Source organism: Quercus lobata, chromosome 2, assembly GCF_001633185.2.
Source record: "Quercus lobata isolate SW786 chromosome 2, ValleyOak3.0 Primary Assembly, whole genome shotgun sequence".
In the NCBI taxonomy this organism is placed as follows: Eukaryota; Viridiplantae; Streptophyta; class Magnoliopsida; order Fagales; family Fagaceae; genus Quercus; species Quercus lobata.
In genome coordinates this window covers 51,834,885-51,849,960 of record NC_044905.1, presented here as the reverse complement: position 1 = coordinate 51,849,960, position 15,076 = coordinate 51,834,885, and the positions used below count along the sequence as shown (strand labels likewise).

The window sequence follows — 15,076 nt, the reverse complement described above, 5'->3', positions numbered from 1 at the left end:
CTATATAATTTTCTTTTCTTTCCACTTCTACCCTGCTCCACAAAACACACATTTTGGGTCTAAATATCTTATTCTTTTATGTCCTTTTTGTGGAAATGGAATTCTTGTACATGCCAAATATAAAAGAGAGTAAATTCTGATCCCAGGCAGGAGCACTAAAGGGAAATTAGTTGCCTACCCTAAGAGGCATCCAGCCCATACAAAATTGTCCATTAGATTGGGTTCTAGGAAAGGATTATCTGTGCAAACGATATAGAGAAAACAATATGTTTTTTGAATTCCGGGGAAGGTCGAATAAGGTTGGTATTTTTGTGGATATAGCTGTGTATTATGGTGGAGCTCGTTGTGGTTGTGTTATGATACCTGCTAGTTCCAACCGTTCTGGATGGTGCTTGTTTACAAAAAAATTAGATAGATTCTTATCAGGTGCAAACATTGTATGGGTGGAAGGGAGGACTTCCGATGATGCTGTTGGTGGTGGTCCGACGGATGGCAGTGGACAAAATGGGAAGAAATCTTTCAATTATGGTAACCAGAAGAAGTTAAGGAATTTTGAAAATACTGGAGTTATTTTGGGGCATAACATGATTAAGGGTGATTCTGCCGTTACAATATCTAATATAAATGGCAGAACCACACATGAGTTTATTTTTAAGTTGACTACTGCCAACTGGCACTGAGGGTGTTTAAATCAGATAGGGGAAAACGAGATGTATCCTGGATGAACCCAAATAATTCACACATGTCCAATAAAAGTGGGCCTGATGTTTTAAAAAGTGAATTTGAGCATGACAAAGCCCAAGTGGCTAACTTGGGAGGAAAGGCCCATTTGGAGGTTTCCTATCCATGTGGTTTGGGTGTGAGTGTGCACAACGATCAGAGTGAGAGTGTGGTGGGCGAGTGTTCAAGGCTACCGATGGAGTCAGTAGTGGTATCGGTGGTGCCTGAGGCTCTGATTCCCAATCAAGCTACGAAGCTTCTCGCCTCCAACCTGATGGTTTCGCATCCCGATAGGGAAGGCAAAAGTTTCTCCGAGGTCAATCCAAGAACCACAGTGGAGCCATGGCAACCTAGGTATCTTGAAATTGTGGGCTCAAGGTCAAATCCGGTGATGTCAATACAGTAAATCAAGCTTCTAACAGGCGACGATCATCTTGCTTCTTATGGTCATCTTCATCGTCCTCAGTGGGAAGCTTCAAATCGTTTTTCTCTCTTGTCCAACTTGTATAGGGAGGGGGATCCTTGGTCTGAGGAGGAAGTGGAAGATGTGTTTACGGAATCCCATCCTGAGGTTAAACGATGGTGGTGCTTCCCAAACAGATATGATGTTTTCGGGGGTTGAGCTTGTAGATGGGTTGCAAAAGGGTCGGAGCTTCTACTTCTTCCATGGGAGCAAAGTGGAGCTGACTCTAGTGTTTCTGGTAGTGGGGAGCAAGAGAGTGGTCCTCTGTAGTGTGTGCCACTGTCTCGGTGGGATCCTAAGGCAGTTAAGGATAAGGTGCTGACCAGGGTTGATGAAAAGGGTGAACAGTCTAAATGGGTGTCCACAATGATGAGAAGTTTTTGCAAAATGGTGGGTTTTCCTATTGTAAGACATGAAGCTCAGTTCATGGCTTTATTTCGTTTACTGGAACAAGAATGTCTTGAGGTTGTAAATGATGGTTCAAAGACCTATTAAATTTGGCTAGAAAGGTCTTTAGAGAACTTCGGGGTCTAGTATCCAGAGTAAATTATGATGGGTCCTCTTCTCGTAATAGAGGTTCATCGAATGGTTTTAGGGCTATTGGTAGTTATAAATGACTTTAAGACTCCTTTCTTGGAATGTTAGGGGTTTGAATAATCCCCGAAAGAGGGAGGTTTGTAAGAATCTCCTTAAGGAATGGCAATGTGATATAGTCTGTCTCCAGGAAATTAAACTTTCTTCGGTAAATTCTGCTATTGTGCAAAGCTTATGGGGTAATCCTTTCACTGATTGGGCTGCCCTAGATGCGGTTCAAACATCGCCGCCGGGGGGGGGGTTCTGCTGCTTCGGGATAAGCGGGTGGTTGAAAAATTGAAGTGTTGGTTGGTCAGTTCTCAGTTAGTGTACTTTTTAGGGGAGTATTGGATGGTTTTGAATGGGTTTGTACTGGCATTTATGGTCCAAATGCAGACCTGCATAGGGCTGCTTTGTGGGAGGAGTTATCAAGGGTGTGTATTCGATGGACCAAGGCTTGGTTTTTATTTGGAGATTTCAACATCATTAGATATCCTTGTGAGAGGCTTGGCTATGACCCTTTCAGCCCAGCCATGTTTGCTTTTTCGGATTTCATAGAGAATAATTTCCTAGTGTATTTACCATTAGATGGGGCTTCTTTCACCTGGTTTAGGGACTTCGAACCGAAGTCTATGTCCCATATTGACAAGACCTTGGTCTCTGCAGATTGGGAGAACCATTTTGGAAATGTGTCTCAAAGGGTGCTTCCTCTTGTTATTTCTGATCATTGTCCGCTTTTGGTGGAAACTGGTGGTGTGGGTAGGGGGTGTTGTGCTTTTAAGTTTGAGAATATGTGGCTAAAAGTTGAGGGTTTTGTTGAGAAGGTTCAACAATGGTGGAATGGTTATTGCTTTACGGGTTCTCCAAGTTTTGTATTGGCTTAGAAATTAAAGGCACTTAAAGAAGACCTAAAGAAGTGGAATAAGGAAGAATTTGATGATTTGGCTTTTAAGAAGAAGAGTTTGTTGTCTGAATTATTGGATTTGGATGCCAAGGATGAAATTTTGGGTCTTTCGCATGAGGAACAAGCTCGCAAAACACAGGTTAAAGGTGAGATCGAAATTTTAGCTTCCTTGGAAGAGACTTTCTGGAGACAAAAGTCTCGTGCTCTGTATGTGAAGGAGGGAGATAACAATACACGCTTCTTTCATAGATTAGCGAATTCTCATAGAAGAGCTAATCATATTAGTAGTGTAGGGGTAGATGGTATTTTATAGGAGGATGAATCTACTGTATGCTCTCAGGTGGTCCAATTTTATCAGGAGCTTTATACAGAGATAAACATGTGGCGTCCAACTATGGATGGGTTGGACTTTGCTTGTATTGGGGAGGATGATAGGTTGTCCCTTGAGAGGGAATTCTCGAAAGAAGAAGTCACCCAGGTTCTGGCAGAGATGGAGGGGGATAAAGCCCTTGGTCTGGACGGGTTCACCATGGCATTTTTTTCAAAAATGCTGAAGGGTTGGGGAGGATGATGTTATGGCTGTATTTAAGCATTTTCATAGGTATTCAATATTTGAACGATCTCTAAATGCTTCTTTTCTCACTTTAATTCCTAAGAAAACTAATGCTGTCAATATAAAGGATTTCCTGCCTATTAGCTTTGTGGGCAATGTTTACAAGTTGCTGTCTAAGGTGTTGGCGAATAGGTTGAGAGTGGTGTTATACAATTTAATCTCAGAGACTCAAAATTCCTTTGTTGGTGGAAGACAAATTTGGACTCGGTGCTAATTGCTAATGAGTGCCTAGACAGCAGATTGAGGTGTCACTCACGGGTGTAGTTTGTAAGTTGGACATAGAAAAAGCCTACAATCATGTTAATTGGGATGCCTTACTTTATTTGTTGAATGGGATGGGATTTGGGTTGAAGTGGAGGGAGTGGATTAAGGCTTGCATTTCTACCGTTCACTTCTCTGTTCTTGTGAATGGATCTCCAGCAAGCTTTTTTGGAAGTTCTCGTGGTTTGAGACAAGGTGATCCTGTGTCCCCTCTTCTTGTCCTTTTGATTATGAAAGTTTTAAGTCGGATTCTAAAGAAAACTAAGGATAGTGGTCTGCTTCATGGTTTTCATGTGGGACCAATTAACTCTATTGGGGTAGGCATATCACATTTGTTGTTTGCAGACAATACCATTTTGTTTTGTGATGCTTCTAGAGAATAGTTGTTGTCCATTAGACTAGCTTTGTCTTGCTTTCAAGCTTTCACTAGTTTCAAAGTAAATGTGGGGAAGAGTGAGATTGTCCCGCTAGGGGAGGTTGGTAATATAGGTGTTTTGGCTAACATTCTCCATTGTAGGGTGGGTAACCTGCCTATGAAATATTTGGGAATGTCTTTGGGTACTCCGTACAAGACTGCATCCATTTGGAATCCTATTTTGGAGAAGATGGAGAAGAAGTTGTCTGGTTGGAAGCGTCTATATTTGTCTAAGGGTGGTAGACTTACTCTTTTGAAGAGTACCCTTTCTAGCATTCCAACATACTACCTATCCTTATTTACCATCCATGTAACTGTGGCTGACAGATTGGAGCTTATTCAGAGGAATTATTTATGGGGGTCTTTGGAGGAGTGTTTCAAACATTCCTTGGTGGCTTGGGAGAAGGTGTGTTCACCTTTAGAGATGGGTGGTTTGGGGGTTAGGAAGTTAGTTCACTTCAATCAAGACCTATTAGGCAAAAGGTTATGGAGTTTTGGCCAAGAAGGAACTCATCTCTAGCGGAGGGTTATTGCCACCAAATATGAAGAGGGTCAAGGAGGATGGAATACTAAAGTTTGCAGAAAGGCCAACGGGTGTGGTCTTTGACGTGGTATTAATGACGGTTGGGAGAGGTTCTCCAAACATTTGGCCCTTATGGTGGACGATGGCTCGTGGTGGGTGATGGCTCTCGCATTCTTTTTTGACATGATAGGTGGGTTGGGGATACCTCACTTAAAATGCTCTATCCTTAGTTATATGCATGTTCAAATGACAAGGAAGCTTGCATTTCTGATTTATTGTGTCATTAGGAGAGTGGGAATAATAGATTTTGGAACTTGAGCTTTTATAGGAATTTTCATGAGAGGGAATTAGAAGCTGCCTTCTCTTTCATGGATTTCATTCAGTCTCGGATTCCGAGAGGCATTGGGTGTGATAGTCCCCATTGGTGTCTTAATGGTAATGGTAAGTTCAATATTCGGTCCTTTTAAAATAAAATCAGGGGTACCTCTCTCTCTAGCTTCCCTTGGAAGGGGATTTGGAAAGTCAAGGTTCCTAAAAGGGTGGCTTTCTTCATGTGGACCGCAGCTCATAGTCAGATACTTACCTGGGATAATTTGATGCTCCAGGGTCTCCCTTTGGCGAATAGGTGATGTATGTGTTGCTGTAACGAGGAATCTATGGACCATCTTCTCCTACATTGTCCTGTAGCTCATTCTTTGTGGGTGCAAATGTTACAAGTTTTTGGGATCCAATGGGTCATGCCAGGTTCAGTGGAGAGTTTGGTGTTTTGTTGGAGTAATTGGTTGGGGAAATTTTCTTCTGACATATGGAATATGGTTCCTGGCTATTTGATGTGGGTTGTTTGGATGGAAAGAAATCGGCGCTCTTTTGAGGCTAAAGAGAAATCACTTGTTCAGTTACAAGTTGCCAAAGTACTCTTTTTGAATGGGCTAGGTGCTGGGGTTCTTCAAACTATTCTTCTACTCTGGAGTTTCTTACTTCCCTTAGTATTGCCCCTTAAGTTGCTTTTCATTTTTTTTTTGTTGCTTTTGGTTGCTATTTCTTGTGTTCACCATCATAAACACCTTGTTTTTGTTGTTTTCGATTTTTCTTCATGATTAATATGATTCTTATACTTATAAAAAAAAAATTGTCCATTAGGGGCACCTGAGAGGCACATTTGAAATTTATGACACAAGAAGGGTGCAATTGTAGGCAGTCACCGGTCTCAAGAAGTAACAAATAATAAACCAAAATGAAGCATATTATACACGTGCAAATAGATCCTACACAAAAATATTCACTGAGCAATAAGAACATGTAAACAAAGCAATGGAAAGGACAAGGGTTTCTAAGTGATGAAAAAAAATTTCTATGAACTGGGAATGTGACCAGATGTATCATTAAGCAACTTAGTAAGCAACCACGAAATGGAGATTCACAGTTTAACTTTAGTCAAGCTCACGACATAAAGATACATGAGTCCAACATTTAGAAAAGTTTAATTAAAAAATGCACAAAAGAAAGCATGTAAAAAGCATCTATCTCAAGAGGAAGTGCAAATTGAAGGATTCATAATAAAATTGATTGCTGAAAAATATGTGCATAAATTGGTAGCAAGAAGAAGAAGAACCTTCAGTTCAAACCTCAAAACATTAACAAAAGAATGCAAAAGTTTTGAAAACAGTATTCATGCTGTAACTGAAGGGTCAAGCCAAGAAATCACTACTGTAGGTATAATGTTTATGTGAACGAATTATAAATCAAGCCTTAGAATCAACTTATGCTCATGTACATGAAAAACAGGAATCACCCAGATTCAGCCAATAAACAAGAGAACTGCTTACGGTAATGAAAGCATCAGGGTCCAAATTACAACGCTGTATGAACGAATCTACTGCTGATTGATTCTGACTAGGGAGGACCTCAAGAATGTCACCAACCTTGTATTCGATAGTCTGAAAATTCAAAGGAAGGAAAAATGACGATTTTTGTATAGTTACCAATAAGTATTAGAATACATATTTGAAAATGGTACATAGTCTAGTGCAATGGTAAAATTATTGGGCTGCCAAGCACAAGTAAATGAATTCCAGTCCTTAGAGTGGCCACTTAATGCAAAAATGCTGAAGGGTAGAGGTAGGACTGTATCAAAGCCACCCTTCCCAGGACCCCACTTAAGTGGGAGTGGGACTAGCACTAGCTAATTACTACAATACAGTGACAAGTGCTGATCTGTGGATAAGCACACATTGTAAACAACTTACAGATGAAACAAATTCAAACTCAAAGTGCCGCACATCCTTTCCACATTCTGCTCTGGTCAATCGTTGATTTTGTATCTACATGGGCAAATTTCATCAAACTAAGGAATCAATAGACAATTAATATATGCTGGTGGTATATATATATCATACACAAAGCTGGTGGTATATATATATATATATATATATATTACACAACATAAATGTCAAACAAGAAGCAGTAATCCAATACAACTTTGAAGATGCAAGATGAGAATATTAACCATTTATTGAAATTGAAAAGGATCTGAATTTTAAAGAGCATATAGATATCTCTGACAACTAACTTACGAATGAAATAACATTATACGTGCATATATCATACACAACATAAATGTCAAACAAGAAGCAGTAATCCAAGAAAATTTTAAAGATGCAAGACGCAAATTTAACCATGTATTGAAATTGAAAAGGATCTGAATTTTAAAGAGCATATAGATACCTCGGCAAAAAACTTATGAATAAAATAACCTCATATGGACAATTATGAGGAAAACATCCATTTTCTTCACTAAATAAATAAAAATAAATCTTCTGGGAAGCAGGCTTAGAGAGTCCTTGAATAAACATGGATGGAAAATAATTAAGTCCCTAACCTCAGTTCATCTTCAAACCTTGAAAAAATAAATTGAATGATCTTTGAATTATGTTAGAAGGCACTGACAGTCCAAAAAACTACAACAATGCTTGCACATATAATATTTAACTCTTGGTCATTTATTTCTTTCAAATGGATTCCTTAACATTCTTTTTCATAAATACAAATAAAACTATTTGGGGGAAAATTTACATAAAAAGGCCAAGAGTTTATCCCATAGTTCAGTTTAGGTCCTAGGTTTCTTTTTAAAAAAAAATAAATTCCCAAATTTATGAAATCGCTTCAATTTAAAGCCTTCTTCCATCTCTGCTATTCTAGAGATAGCAACGGAGCAGAGAAAAGGGGGAACTCATTGATTAGACTGTGTGTTTCACCAAGGGCTTCTTCAAAAATCAGTTTCAGAACCATTGAACAGAGAAGGTAGAAAGAGATAGATCCATTTATAGAGAGAAAGCTTCACTTAGAGTAATAAAGTGATTGCTAGAAAATCAAAATTGGTTAGCTAGGTGAAACACAATTTTATCAACAGTTTCCTGTTATTCTCTACTCTATTACTGCTCAGAAGAATGGAGATGAATAACTAAAATGGACAGGAGCTTCAAAATGAAACAATTTCATAAGGTTGGGACTTTAACTAACAAAATTAAAGACCTGGGACTTAAGCTGAAGCAGGAAATAAACCGTAGGTACTTTTATGCAATTTCCCCTTATTTTTGTTATAAACATGTACAGGAAGACAGATGTTTACTACTTGATAAGGTAATAAACTATCCTAGCTATTTTAAACAGATTGTGAGGCCGAAGTTTAATTTTGAAGAACTGATAGTGGATGGGAACAAGGAAGCATATCAGATACCCATATGTAGCCATCATATCTCGGAGCTAGTTCAAAATCCAAATTATCCAATGGATCTGACTTCAATTTTAAGCAATGCCAAAGGGCATTTGCATTGCATATTATAAGAGCAATTTTCATCATCATCTCCCCCATTAACTAGGAAATCACAAAATTGAAACTTAAAATACCATACAAAAATACCATCACAATGTATTGAACTTTATATTGACTGATGCAATAAAAAATAAGTGAAATGGTGTATCCAAAGAAGTACAACAAATACTTTTTCTGTACACTGATAGGGCATGCTACCAATACCAATTTAAGAAAGCAGTTGGGCCTAGTCTTGTCACGAGTAAATTTTCCAGGAGACATTGAGCGGGCCCTCTCAATTTGCATCTCAATCCATTTTAAATCTGAGATAACCACAAGGAATATTTGGTATGTCAGTTAAAATCCAATTCTGTGCATATTAAACAAAGCCACTATAATCACATTTGGTGTCTATCCATGAGATTTAATACTTATCAAAAAAGTGAATTTACTTAAAAGATCAAATTTACCTATTCATTTATTGTGTCAAATCAGTTTTACACAACGTGAACTCAACTCACCACTTCAATTGTTCAAATTTATTCTCTCAATACTACCATCTCATTTCTGATTGATAAATAGTTATCTGGGGTCAAATGCCCCAAATGCACACATTATTATATTTTAATCTGAAATTCATAGTGGCCAAAGGTTTAATAATGACATTATAGGTTTCTAAAGAACAATGAAGAATGAGTAGCCCCTTCAGCAATGGAATTTGGATAACAGTATATTTTTTAACTTGTGGCAACTGAATATTCCTTCAGTGTGTACTAAATACATGCCTCATTTCATGTCCTGCAATAAATTCTAATAGCACTCTGAAAAAAATGAGGGTTGTTCTTGTGCATTTAAAGGAAAAAGAGTATATCCAAAGCTTACAATGAGCTCTAGTTCAACTGGTACTTATGCCCCTTTAAGTGCTAGGTTGCGGGTGAGAACGTGGATTCAAGACCCATTGAGTGCATGTGTAACTCATAAATAAATAATAATAATAACAATAAATAAATAAACATCTATCCGAAGCCATTCATAAATTAATAAGACATATTTATTAAGTTTGTTGTTAGGGATGGCTCTTGTGTTCATTTTTTATATGAACTATGGTGTCTAGATTGTCTTCTCAAAGACCTCTTTCCGGATTTGTTAAGATTGGAAGTGTATAAAGAAGCTTCAATAGCATCATATTTGGTCAATGTAGATGATCGAGGTCTTCAAGGTTGGAATCCTCAGTTTACTCATTCGTTTCAAGACTAGGAAGTAGAGTTTGTCAAAAATCTCTTTGATTTGTTGTATTCTAATTTTTTGTCTAATAGATGATCAATTAGAATGGAGGTTGACTATATACAGAGCATTTGGGAGTGCAATTCCCTTAGAGATGCATATGGGTGGTAAGGTGCATTGTCAGGGTTTTTTTTCTCACTAGGACAGCAGCCTTAGATAAAATTCTAAGGGTGGACAATGGTTGGAAATAAAGTATTATGCTTGTTAATTGGTACTATATGTGCCAAAAGCAGTGGGGAATCAGTTGTGCATCTTTTACTCCATGGTTCAATGGCACAAAACATAAGGTCTTTTGTGTTTGTTTATTTGGTATAGTTTGGGTTGTGCCGAAGATTGTGCAACATATGTGGGAGCGTTGGCAAGGCAGATTTCATCGAAATAACTAATCGAGATTGGAACACAGTTCCATTGTATGTATTGTGAAATCTTTGGCAAGAGAGGAATGGAAGAACTTTGGATTTTGTTGAGCACCCTAATCATGTTTTAATACAGACTTTGTTAAGATCATCAGATGATTTCCTCTATGTTGATCTAACATAGAACAAATTAGGAACCATGCACATAAATTACAAAAGCTATTATGAGTCATAGGGTATGAAATCTTAAAGTATAAAATATTATATGTGTATCAGGGTTAACTGAGTTTTACCCTATTCTCAAAAAAAAACACTTCAATTTTTTTTCTTTATCATCCTCCTTGGACGTTTAATCTACTTCAATGAGAGGTAGTGGCGAGGATAAAATTTGTTGGACCCCTTCTAAACCAATGGGGTTTGAGGTTAAATCCTATTACAAAGCCTTAGTCTTGAATGGCAGAGTGATTTTCTCCTGGAAAAGCATTTGGAAGCCTAAGGTCCCAAAATAATCATGTTTTTCTTGTGGGCTACATCTATGGGGAGAATATAGAAAACTTGAGGAAAAGACATATTATTGTGGAAGAGATCAGGCCTTGCTGTGATGGCAAGTGCCTTCCACCCAAAGCAATAGGTAGGGAGTAAGGCTGCCTACCAAAGCACCTCTCTTAGACCCCGTAAAAATGAGAGATTTGTGCACTGGGTAATACCTTTTTGATTGGTGTTATATGTGCAAGAGGAATGTGAAAGTTAAGAGACGCAACAATCTAGAATCTTTTTGATAAGTAATAAGTTTTATTGACATCAAAAAAGGGACACCCTAGCACACAGGGAGTGTACAGGGGGTCAACAAATTAAGAACAAAAATTGCAAGAATCAAGAAAATCAAGAAAGGAAGAAAATGATTGGTTTTGCAAAGTAGCCAACCAATCTAATAAAGTTTTAAAGAAAAATAGCTTAAGGTCTAGTATGGATCTCTCATTATCTTTAAAACACCTACTATTTCTTTCCCTCCAAAGACACCACATTAAGCAATGGGGAACAATTAACCATATATGACCATTTCTATGATGACCAAGCCTGCCTTGCCAGCAAGCTAGGAGCCCCGCAACAAACTGCGGCATAACCCACTAAAAACACCAAGAGGTGCCAATCAATTGAGCTGCAAGGCTCTTAGCCTTTAGAACCTTGTTTAAATGGATGGTTGCTTCGTGATTGTTTTCTTTTTCTAACCTTTAAGATTTGGTTGATCATTGCATTTTTAGAATTCAATTGTGGGTGTACCTATTGTATACACCCATTGTAATGTAAACCAGCTTTATATCATGCTTATTTGTTTATTACTCAAAAAAATATTGTTGGTTATCCCCAAAAAAATAAAAATAAATAAATAAATAAAACCTATTCTGTTTGCATGGTACCAAAGCCCCTGTACACCCTAAACCACCATCAACCATCAATTAACCATAAATCCATAATTGACTATTGACAACCAGCAACCACAACTCTACTACAATTGACCACCAACCACTATTATCACCACTCTACTACAATTGACCACCACCCTACTACAATTGACCGCCACCAACCACTATTTTACCACATTCGATCACTGTTGACTACCAATGAATGATTGTTGACCAACTTCAACCACTATTCCATCACCCATCAATCACCACCCCAGTTGGTCACCACACTGACCATGGTAACTGCCATCTCTATTATCATGCCACCACAATCCCATCATTGCGATCAACAACTTGAACCCAATACTGATAGTCACTCAAGAGCTTGCTTTTCCCAATCTTTGCAATTTTCCCTCATTTGGACAATGACTGGTTAAACAAAAATTGTCTCAAGAAGATTCCACAATTGATTCTGCATTGTTACGTCGCAGGTGAGTGTTTGATTAGGCTACTATCATTAACCCAAAATTGTTTGGCCACTACTAAGTGTCTCGTTTATATTGGCTAATTGGTTTCATTACATACCCATACTTTTCTTGAATGAATTTCACCATTTTTTTTTTAATTATGGATGAGTTAGTAAACATATTTCTTTTTTTAATACAAGTATGAGCTAGTAAAACATGTTGTAATAGTATGATTTGTAATAAATGCCATAAGTCTTGTAACTCAACTGGCATCTCTTGGTGTTTCCAATGGAGATGTCCAAGGTTCAAATTATCAAAAAACTATGATTTGTTATCAACTAGTTTCCTTGTTGGTCATTGAAGTTAATGAATTGGTTGTCTGACTTGTGGAGTTTATTTGGTTAATTTGTTCTCATATTTGGGAACTTTTGTATGAATGTTTGATGGTTTGTTGTCATTGAAGCCAAGAAAGACCTGATTTTTTCTCTTAAACTGTTTACAATGATCTCATTAAGTTGACTAATAAAAATGAATAGATAAAAAGTCAACATCTATCATGTTTCTCCATATTCCTCTACCAAATTATCCCAATTCTTTCGGGAGACAGGCCCATGGATCACTAATTATTGCAACATATGCTGTTAGGTTTTATTCCTTAAGAATGTATTACGGCAGAGTATTCAAATAATGTATCATGACAGAGCAATAAAGAGTAACGAAACAACACTTTCTAGGAAGGCAAAATATTTGACTTTCTTCGTTATAGTGCAATCACCATGAAAAGAACTTAAAGCAAGTTACCTGAGTTTGGTGAAGATTGTGAATCCACCTTGTCAACACTATGATATGTGATATGAATTTTTGGTTGATCAATCAATTTCATATCCAGAATCAGAAAATCTGGACCTTGTGGGAAGAATTTATCATTGATTTGATTCAACATACTCCACAAAGATGACATCCATGGATCCAGTGCAGCCTCATACCTTTGAACAGAAAGCTATCTTCAGTAAACTTAACACTATCATAATTATGTGGCACGCAGAAATACTTTTGTTTCAATTGGAAAAGACTGCACTTTTTTTTTTTTTTTGAGAAATGTAATATATCATCTAAATGAAAGATATGTTTTTTTTAGTAAGTTACACATGCACATTCACCCAATGAGTCTTGAACCCACTACCCCCAGCCCCTCCCCAACCCCATTCTATTATTATAAGGGGAGGAAATACCATTGAGACGGTTTATTGACATCTAAATGAAAACATGATATGCACAAGCACAAAACCGTCAATTGATTATTACTCATCATTTTGAAGTTCAATATGTTAAGAATCCACTTGTGATGAAAGGGAACATAAAGTAGTAATTAAGAGTATTATGGGATCATTCCACTTACCTATATGGAACAATAAAGCAAGAAATTGTAAGCCAAAAGACTTGACAAAGCATCAACGGGAAAAAAAAAATCTACAATTCAATGTCATCTATTCCAAGGGGTTCGTAAAAATTCGATCTGATGCAGGACAAAAATAAAGGAACAAGAAAATTAAAGGATAAACCTAAGAATCAGCACTTAGGTCTCCTGGAATCAGCACCAAGCTAAACCCTTAGGAATCAACACTTAAGGACCCTTAGGAATCAGCACCTAAGGTGTTAGGAGTCAGCACCTAACAACTGGAAAAATATCCAATCTGAATTTTCATTAATCACATCTATTCCAAAATACAAATAAATGAGTCTCTTATATAGAGCTAGAGATAAAGATAACAACATACCTAAACTAATCCTAACCAAACTCAAATACTAATACTTATCTAATCTCCAAAATAAACAAAGGAATCCTAAACAAAACCAACTACATAAGAAATCCAATCTAATTAGGTGTGCTGTCCTCATCAACTCTCACGGGGTGGGGAAGACTCGATCCCGTTGAGTATAACTCTGAGTAGTACTCTAGCAAATCCGGATCAAGATGCTGCAATTCCTCTCTTGTGATCCAAGTGTAATCTGATATTGGTCGTCCCTTCCAGTGAACTAGGAAGCACTGAATTTCTCCATCCCTAGTAGAAATAACCTGCTCATCCAAAATAGCATCAATAGTTTCTTTACGTGCTGGCAAAACTGTTGTTGGTGTTGGGTGAATCATAGGGATTTGAACAAAATCATGGGGTTGGTAGGAAACTGCTGTACCTTCATAAATAGTCAAATTCTCATTATTAAAGATGGAGTCAATTTCGTAATCAGTTTGAAAATCAACAAGGCATGCATTTGGTCCAACATGTTTCAACATTTTGAGTGATTCAGTACTACAAGCTTGCAATTGCTTACTTGGAACCATGACATAATCCCCTACTTGAAATTTCATGTACTCTGAATTAGCATGGATTTTATAGGAATTATCATTTGCTGGAAATTGTTTACTTACCTCATGATGCTTATATGGTCCTATTGACTCAAGTGTTCTATCATGGGGTGAAAATGGGAGAGTACCTAAAGGCTTCCTAGGCTGGACTTCAAGTGGACTCATGCTTTCAGTGATGGGACTCTCACATGCAAGTTGGGTGACATGGGAAATGGAATCCTCACTCTGTCTTTTCCGGACTACTCTCATGGGGTTTGTTGTGAGGTGGTATTATTTGAATGCAATTAAGTTTAAAATTTTCCTCACATTCATCATCTATGAGATTGAGTTCATCCATGTTGGGTTCATACACTACCTCTTCTATATCATCCTCTTTATTCTCTTCATGAATGATAAGGGCCTTAGTGAGGCATTTAGCAGCAATATGACCAAAGCCTTGACATTTAAAGCATTTTAGGAAAGAACCTAGCTTTGATGACTCACAAACTACTCCTTTTCCTTTATCATCCCTAGCTAATGGTGCACTAATTATGTTGGGCTTGGAAGGGGGTAAGGTGAGTTAAGGCCTAGGGGGTAAGGTGAGTTGAGGCTTGCCACTTGAAGGTAGAGAACTGGTGATGATACTATGGATTTCAAGATACCTCACAAATAGGGATCTAGAAGCTAACTCACAATTTCTAGCAATTTCATAGGCATGATCTAAGGAAGTGACTCCTCGGATGGTCAATTCATTCATAATGCTAGGATTTAACCCATCCCTAAACCTACATAATGTTGCAATCTCATCCTCAGCAATTTGACATCTCATTTTATACTCTTTGAACATCTCAATATACTCTATCACAGAACTAGTACCTTGCCTTAGGCAATTCCATTCATCTAACAGGGAACTCTTATAAGTTAGGGGAAGATAATTCC

The 15,076-nt window shown here is 37.6% G+C and overlaps 1 protein-coding gene across 9 annotated transcripts in view; it reads right to left on the bottom strand.

The window, feature by feature from the left end:
* LOC115975811 (NADPH-dependent diflavin oxidoreductase 1) overlaps positions 1-15,076 on the bottom strand; it is a 30,323-nt gene that overhangs the window by 7,182 nt on the left and 8,065 nt on the right. For all 9 annotated transcript variants that reach the window (XM_031096806.1, XM_031096807.1, XM_031096803.1 and 6 more), the window contains 4 exons: positions 12,595-12,779; positions 8,509-8,606; positions 6,719-6,793; positions 6,299-6,409 (listed from right to left, as the gene is read on the bottom strand). In XM_031096806.1, coding sequence (XP_030952666.1) covers positions 6,299-6,409; positions 6,719-6,793; positions 8,509-8,606; positions 12,595-12,779 — 469 coding nt within the window. The remainder of the gene's footprint in view (positions 1-6,298; positions 6,410-6,718; positions 6,794-8,508; positions 8,607-12,594; positions 12,780-15,076) is intronic.